The sequence below is a fragment of the Tarenaya hassleriana genome, unplaced genomic scaffold (assembly GCF_000463585.1).
Source record: "Tarenaya hassleriana unplaced genomic scaffold, ASM46358v1 Cleome11, whole genome shotgun sequence".
Lineage (NCBI taxonomy): Eukaryota > Viridiplantae > Streptophyta > Magnoliopsida > Brassicales > Cleomaceae > Tarenaya > Tarenaya hassleriana.
In genome coordinates, this window is record NW_010961290.1 from 1,884,934 (window position 1) to 1,892,397 (window position 7,464).

At 41.0% G+C, this 7,464-nt stretch overlaps 3 protein-coding genes across 8 annotated transcripts; 2 read left to right on the plus strand and 1 right to left on the minus strand.

The window, feature by feature from the left end:
* The first annotated feature begins 24 nt into the window (after positions 1-24).
* LOC104805496 lies at positions 25-2,664 on the plus strand. Of its 3 annotated transcripts, none has more exons than XM_010530079.1 (3): positions 25-169; positions 452-666; positions 888-2,664. In XM_010530079.1, the coding sequence occupies exon 3, from the start codon at positions 939-941 to the stop codon at positions 2,472-2,474; it is 1,536 nt and encodes a 511-aa protein (XP_010528381.1). In that variant the 5' UTR covers positions 25-169; positions 452-666; positions 888-938; the 3' UTR covers positions 2,475-2,664. The 3 variants fall into 3 exon arrangements, with proteins under 3 accessions (XP_010528381.1, XP_010528383.1, XP_010528382.1); XM_010530081.1 differs by having other exon boundaries at positions 452-557; XM_010530080.1 differs by lacking the exon at positions 452-666.
* A 495-nt stretch (positions 2,665-3,159) lies between these two features.
* Positions 3,160-5,248, plus strand: LOC104805499 (EID1-like F-box protein 2). Of its 3 annotated transcripts, XM_010530083.2 has the most exons (4): positions 3,202-3,264; positions 3,348-3,402; positions 3,905-4,713; positions 4,943-5,248. In XM_010530083.2, the coding sequence occupies exons 2-3, from the start codon at positions 3,352-3,354 to the stop codon at positions 4,697-4,699; spliced, it is 846 nt and encodes a 281-aa protein (XP_010528385.1). In that variant the 5' UTR covers positions 3,202-3,264; positions 3,348-3,351; the 3' UTR covers positions 4,700-4,713; positions 4,943-5,248. The 3 variants fall into 3 exon arrangements, with proteins under 3 accessions (XP_010528386.1, XP_010528385.1, XP_010528387.1); XM_010530084.1 differs by lacking the exon at positions 3,348-3,402 and having other exon boundaries at positions 3,160-3,264; XM_010530085.1 differs by lacking the exons at positions 3,202-3,264; positions 3,348-3,402 and adding an exon at positions 3,265-3,312.
* Positions 5,200-7,162, minus strand: LOC104805498. Of its 2 annotated transcripts, XM_010530082.1 has the most exons (6): positions 7,078-7,162; positions 6,883-7,008; positions 6,280-6,353; positions 6,078-6,157; positions 5,571-5,722; positions 5,200-5,471 (listed from the first exon to the last, which is right to left on the minus strand). In XM_010530082.1, the coding sequence occupies exons 1-6, from the start codon at positions 7,079-7,081 to the stop codon at positions 5,389-5,391; spliced, it is 519 nt and encodes a 172-aa protein (XP_010528384.1). In that variant the 5' UTR covers positions 7,082-7,162; the 3' UTR covers positions 5,200-5,388. The 2 variants fall into 2 exon arrangements, with proteins under 2 accessions (XP_010528384.1, XP_019057033.1); XM_019201488.1 differs by lacking the exon at positions 7,078-7,162 and having other exon boundaries at positions 6,883-7,063.
* Between the last annotated feature and the right edge of the window lie 302 nt (positions 7,163-7,464).

Here is a 7,464-nt window from a genome sequence, read left to right on the forward strand (position 1 = left end):
CCCCCCCCCCCCCCCCCAAAAAAAAGGAAGAAGATAAAAAAAAACAAGGAAAGAAAGCAAATTCTGTAGCTTTTTTTTTTTGGCTTAATCTCTATCATAACCCGCAATTTGATTCGCCATTGTTGAAGTTTCAAGCTTTTGCTTCTTGTTCAAGTAGTTCGATCTATAGGTGAGTGATTCTCTCGCCTTCTCATCTATCCTGCGAGATTTTGATCCCTGTTTTTAGATTTTTGGTTGAAACAGGAGATGGTTTTTTTTTTATAAAAAAAAAATTCTTGCGATTCGTCGAACATTGGCGTCCCCTTCACTTTTTCCCCTTACTGCACTCTGATTTTTTTTTTTAATCCGTGGAATGAAATATACGTTTGTTTTCTTGATTTCTAATGATATTTAGAGAATGCGTGTATGTTCCAAGATGAGGATTTTGGTTGATTTTTTATCTAACTTTCAGGTTTACTTAGACACCCTTCAAGTTTGTTGGCATTATCTCCTTCATAGTGTCGTTTGCTTAGCCAAAGGCAAGAACTTGCTATTTTCTGCAATGGCGGTTTTCTCTGGTAGGAGATGGATCGCTTGCTTTGAGATTACATATGAATCGGATCTGTACTGCTGATTTTGTTTGTTAAAGCTCTTGTTCTTGATTGGCAACTGAGGTTTCTTCAATGGGTAAGCTAAAGAAATTTTATGGTGGTATGGATTTTCCAGTGGCTATATGGCTGTTTGGTTACAAAAAAAAAAACACTTTTTTTTTGTGTGTACCGGACAATATCTTGTCAGCTTCTGGTGTCTTCTTCAAGATCAATCTTTTTCCCCTGTCTGAATATGCCTTTCTGATGGTATGAAGCAATGATTTTTAACATCAGTGTCATTGTTGTCAATATGGACAGGCTGTTCTTTTGACAGATTTGAGTGTTAATCGATTGTCTCGGTGGCGATTCATGATGGCCGAGGAGGCTACTGGCCCCTTTCGGACACCGGAAGTTATGAAAAAGCAAGTGGATAGTAATAAACTGAGAGGAAACTCTGGTGGGAAGGCAAGCTCATCAAATAGTGGACAGAAAGAGCTCCCTCACTATCTCAGAGCCTCGACGGGTTCATGCCATGATCTCTGCAAGTACGGGAGGAAACACATACCCGAGGAAAAGCCGTGGAGGGCAAAGGCTAAAAAGACTGTCAAGAAACTTCCTGATGGCATGACCAAAGCTTCGAGCTCGGGGTCATCTAAGACAAAGAAGATGATTGAAGTCGAGAAAACACAGGTTCTTGATTGTTCAGATGGTATTTCTGAGATTATAAAGAGAGAGGTGTTGAAGTCATCCGGCAGTGTCTCTGCCATGGCGACAACTCCTCCTTCAGAGCAGAGCGATTCTTCTCTACAGAGGAAGAAAAAGACAACTGGTTCCAAACTTAAACCTTCTCCTGTTTCAGGATCCCTGACATCTGGTAACGACAATACTCAGAAGCAGAAAGTTATGTCAAGATCTCATTCAGGAAGGGCAACTCTATTATCTAAGGGAACTAAACCCGACACAATGGGGCTGAAACCCGTAATGGGGAAGGCCAAAGGGGTAAAGGGCAGTGATGTAAAGGTAGAGAAGAAGATTGGAGCCAAAGTTGCTTCGAAGAAGACGGCCATATCCCCTAGAGCTTTATCTTCCCCAAAGTCATCATCCATCAGAATAGCTACAAATTCTAGCCTGAGGAAGAGTCAGTTCTTAAAAGTTGCAGCTTCCACCCGAAATCAGAGACCGAGTGATGTACATGGTGATAATGAACCTAAGCAGCTAGATAGTTATTCAGTCGAGGAGAAAACACTGCACGTTGTAGAAATGGAAGCAGAGAACTGGAAGAATGCAGAACAATGCGGTGTCAAACCATCTCCTCCTCCTCCATCATCATCTTCATCTTCATCAACTAAAAAGGATGGGGATCTTGGAGATTACGAGGAGTATACAGTATCAGAAGCAGGAGAGTATGATTGTGCTTCTGGAAGCAGCGGACCCGAGAGGGCAGAAGAAGAGGACGAGACATTGGGTGGAGAGAACAAACCAAGAGCAAGCAACAATGGTGATTCTGCAAGAACCGAAGCAGGGAAGTTACATTTCAGAAGAGGAAGGGTTGTGGACGTTAATTCTGAGAATGACAGTCCGAGGAGGATCAAGTTCAGACGAGGAAGAGCTCTCGGGGAAAATCAAACTGGGAATGGCCATGGAAAGAGGAGGAGCTTTAAGAGGAAAGATGATATTGCAGAAGACGATGACAATGGTGATGACCATGCCGGGGAAAACGTTGTGTTGAGGCATCAAGAAGTGAAGGACAAGAAAGAAGAACAGGGATTGTTCAACAATGTCATTGAAGAAACAGCAAGCAAACTGGTCGAAACCCGAAAAAGCAAAGTTAAGGCTTTGGTCGGAGCTTTTGAAACTGTCATCTCCCTCCAAGAATCCAAGCCTGTCACCAACTCCACAACCTGAACTCAGAGAAAAAAAATTCAAGAACAAGAGAGGAACCTAGCTTTGATCTTGACAAGCTTTGGCAATAAACTTACTTTACAGAAAAAGAAGAACTGGGTTTGTCTTTGGTTTTGGTTTTGTGGTTGGTTTCTGTTCGGTTTGTACAGAAAATACTGATATGATTCTTAACGTATCATTGTCTTGTGGTTTCTATCTTCTATGGGTGAATTGGAACCAAAACCGGTCCTAAACCTGAATTAGAATGAAAACCGGTTTAATTGTTCCAAAATCTCCAAGAATAGTGGGCAAACAAGGATGGCCAATGATAAATTGCCACGTCATCAGGACTGCTGAAATTGATAATGCATTTGTATATTCGTTAGTTATCAAAAACCTCACTCTATATAATTTACGACCGAAGTCTTTTTACAAATAAATTAATGAAAAATGTAAATAAAAAAACATTGGACTAACGACTGCTCTTTGTACCCACAACGATCCACCACTAGTCGACCGCCACGTAGAAGTACAAATTCGACGTGTCGAATTATGATTCGATTTCGTTTTGTATTTGGAACCGGCTTGTGATTTTGCTCAAACCGGGGAAATATTTTAATTTTCCCGCCAAAATAAACGTGTCGCGCCTTTTCCAAAAGAAATTGTTTCCCGGCAGATTTGCTCCTCAGGCCCTCTCCCTTCCCTGCATTATAAATGATTAACCTTTTTTCTTTTGCTCAAGCAAAACCGAAGAAGTCGTGGTGGGTTGCTCAGAATTCGTCTTTCGTAATCTCTGGAGCTTCTCGTGCTTTGGGTATCACCGTTTGTTTCTGATTCAATTTTCAAGCGATCTTTGGGCATCGTATGATTTTGCTGCTCATTAGCTCTCTTTCCCAGGAAAATGGGGCTTTTATTGCTGATGATGAGAATCGATTTGAGGAATTCGAGTTGGGTTTGTATCATCGCTTGTTTGTGTTTAGGGGTAGTTGTGTTGAAAGTGCTCGTGTGTATTCTCTGTGAAGTTTTGTTCTTGATTCGTAGGAACAACTTTTAACCAGCAACAATGTGCTGATGGGTTTGATTGGAGACTCCAACAATAAATCCTTAGGAATCTGCAGTGTAATGAAGAGTGGTTCTGAGGTGAAAGAACAATGAACCGGCTGTATTGAGAAAACCAAGGTTTCTTAAATGGCGTTAACGTTTATGATATGAAATTGCAAACCTTTTTAGGAACTGTGAGAAATGGCATTGAGGTTCAGTTCAGGCTCTGTCAATATGCATATGTGATGTGGTCTTTGATTTGAGGTTTGTGAATCTGGTTAGTTTACTCATTAGTTACAAGTTTCTTGCTCTTTTAGGGTTTGTTGTTGTTCTTGTTGTTGTGAAGTTTCTATTTTATTGCCCAACTTTGGGTACATTGTTGTTTGAGTTAACATCTCTTTCATTCTTGCTAGGTTGAGACTGAGGAAATGAAAACATCAAAACAATGCCGCTCTTGTATTCGCTCGGCAAGCTGTCAATGCACAAAATTCGGGCATCTTGATGAAGATGTTCTGTTCCTCATGTTCCAGAATCTGAACTGGAACCCTAAACTGATTGCCACCATGTCCTGTGTGTGTAAATGGTTCAATGAATTTTCCAAACGTGTACTGTGGAAAGAAGTGTGCAGGGCCAGGGCACCCAGAGTGGCACGTGACCTCCAGTCCAGAGGGAGCCAGACCATTGACGTGGAGTGGAGGGCACTTGGGAAACTTCTTGTTTACTGCACAGGTTCGAGCAAGGATGGACTCTTCAAAGGCGTTGAAACCCCCGGCCATTTTGTTCACAAGTCCCGTTTCATCAAGGCATCAGGGAAGTACTTCCTTCCTCCAAAGTGTAAAACCGATGTTTTATATGTTTCGCGCACATGTAGACACCTTGACGATGGGACAGAGGAGATGGGAACCATTGGTTGGGACCCTGGTGACATGGGATTCTTCCGAGGGGTTTTCAAGTCTTTTTCTACTTCGAAGGTTCGTAAAATGCTTATTGAGAAAGGGGCACCATTCCATCCCACAGAGGTGTGCCCTTATTGTGAGGCGAAGCTATGGAGTATCGGAGAGGCTGAAATGATACCGGAGACTGCTAGTATAAGTTTGGATGCTCATGAGCATGGTGTAGAATACTATGTTTGTCTCAACGGGCATATGATCGGTGCTTGTACGCTCTGGTACATCTTAGAGTCAGAATCAGAGTACGAGTACGATTGAATGGAACCCATCAGGTACTCCTTAAAGGGCATCTTTTTTTTTTCTTGGTATGGAGTTCTAATCTAACTTTGCAGTCATCCTTTTGAAAATGTGATCTCTTCCAGAATATGTTTGTTGCAGTGGTTAAAGTTCAGTTAAACAAATTGAATCTACCATCTGCTTCTCCAAGCATTCATGTCTGAGATTCCTAATCATCTAGCATGAACATGCATGTCTGATTTGATAGCATTGTTTCTTGGGCAGGTGATTCATGGTGGATTTGGACATCTTCGTTTTGTTATCTATCCAGACAATTGGGTTGGAAACTAGGATGCTAACTATTTCGGATTCTCAGCATGTATGTTTATGCATGGACAAAACTTGGAGGAGTGAATTCAGTTTGAGACATATCTTGTCTCCATAATCTATGTTTTGTCACATTTCATGATGTTGGCTCTTGCCAAAACCAGCTACATGTTTTGTTATCTTGCTTCTGTAGATTTACTCTTACAAGTCACTGGTTATGTCCTGCAACTGCATTTCTTGGAAATTCAATCAATTTGACAGATCCAACAGCTTCTTGGTTGTCTCTCTTGATGGTCCAAATGCCACAGCAAACAGGTTATGGGTTATGTGCTATGTGACATAAGACAAAATCCACTCTATGACATGTACAGAAACTGAGGTAAAATATGACAATGGGTTCTCTCTCAGGCTGCATGTCCTTGCTTTAACCCAGATTCCTCCTCCGCCATAAAATCAAGCCCTGAAATCTTCATCGGTCCTATGTTAACTGCAAAGTCATGATTTCAAGTTCAATTTCAGATGATTTGATTCCAGAAAACGAGAAAATATATCAGAGTCTGGACAAGCAAGTGGTTAAACTGCATACTAATGACATCTAGCCCGGCTAACTTGGGCATGAACTGCTTGACATGTTCCTCGGCTGCTTTCTCCGCCTTCAATGTCTCACACTCGAAAGAAATGGATATCTTCTTCTTGCCATGCTTCTGCTCAATCAAATCTATAACATCTTTCTCCCAACTGTTCATGAACACGTTCAGACACAGGACAAGACAAAGGCTCATTCCAGTTATAATGTTCACCGACTGTTCTGAGCTTGCAAGTTGCAAGACACATGCTCGATAAAAGCTAGGAACTTTTATGACTCTCAATCCAGGAGCTTTAGATTCTCTTATCGATCCCCTTAAAGCTAACAACTTTCATGACCGTCTCACTCCAGATTTACTCAAAGATGAAAGAATGCATATGATTATGTTCACAAGCAATGCATATACTCAGATTAATCTCATTGCAGTTGTTGCTTGCAAGTCACATACTCGATATTCTATTGTGTTGTAACCTCAGAAATTAGCACGACCAACAAACGAGGGCTTACCCATGAGCATGGTCGATGTCATGGATTCGGGCAGCATCATGACCTTTGCACTCCACTACAACTGCTCGCTCCTTCTTGCTCTTTTCACCAGAGAAAAAGAATGAAATGCAAGATTCAGGTCAGGTCCATGGTTTTGACTTAAGAACGCAATAAAAATTTGGAGACGGTGAACATGGAAAAAGATGAAGCGAGGAGCTCGTACGATGTAGTCTATGATGGTGAGCTTGATCAGTCGATAATCGTCACCATGGCTGCACTCGGTTTCACATGCCAGCTCTTTTGAGAAACAAACAGAACAAGAGTTAAGGTAAACAATACTCGTAGGAATGATCTATATCTCAAATGTAGAATCTGAGGCAGAGAAATCACGCAGTGATATTCTGATAGTGAACTACCCTTGTTAGGAGCTAAATCATTCCCTGTACAATGACTATTCCGCTTATGTTCTATGTTATTTTAGCAGTAGCTCAGAGTCAGGGAAACATCTGTAACAGGCTCCATCTCTAGCATTCACTTGCCATCAAACCCTGATATGTCAGCTGGTTTCAGACTAATGAATATGTCTGAGGGCAAAATTTCTAATCAACTTGGAACCAAATAGATGTGCACAAAAGAAGGAAAAGAACACATAAATGTTGAAAGCGTTTCAGATGCAAACACCTAAAGCAAAACACTTGTGAGCAAATCAGAATCTGCGACAAGAATCAAATCAAATTCCAGACATTTCCCACCAACAGAGTCAACCGAACATACAAAAAGACAGAATCTTTTTCATTTTCCGGCAACAGAAATCTACGAAGTGTACCAGTGCCATGGAGGCCATAGCAGATAGACTGAGGAAGCTGAATGAAATGTCCAGTGATAGACCCACATGGCAAAAGTGCTATTGATGCTATTCCTTCCTTCTGCATCTCCTTTTCTCTCTCCCCATCTGGCATAACACAACTTCAGTTCTCCAAAAACGGATATAAAACACAAGATGAATAGAGAGAGAGAGTACCCATTGTTGAACCCTAAGAAAAGTGACCCTTTTTTTTACCCCTTCGGCGTTGGCAAGAGTGTGAGAGAAAATCAGAGGATTTAATCGGCAAAATAACAAAAATAACCTTAAAAATGACAAGAGCACCAGCCATAACCTTAGAATCTCTAGGGTTTCCCAAAAAACCAATATTTTTAATAAAATTACGGAAATACCAGAACAACTAGTATGACCAAAATTTGAGGTATGACCAATTCAAACGGTATAACCAGTCTGACTAAATTTCTGTTAGTCTGACTAAATTTCTGTTAATTTGACAATCTACATTTGGTATCAGAGCAAGGTAACGATTATGGACAACGAAAAAATTGATTTTTCGAAGGGATTACCATTAATATTAACCAATGA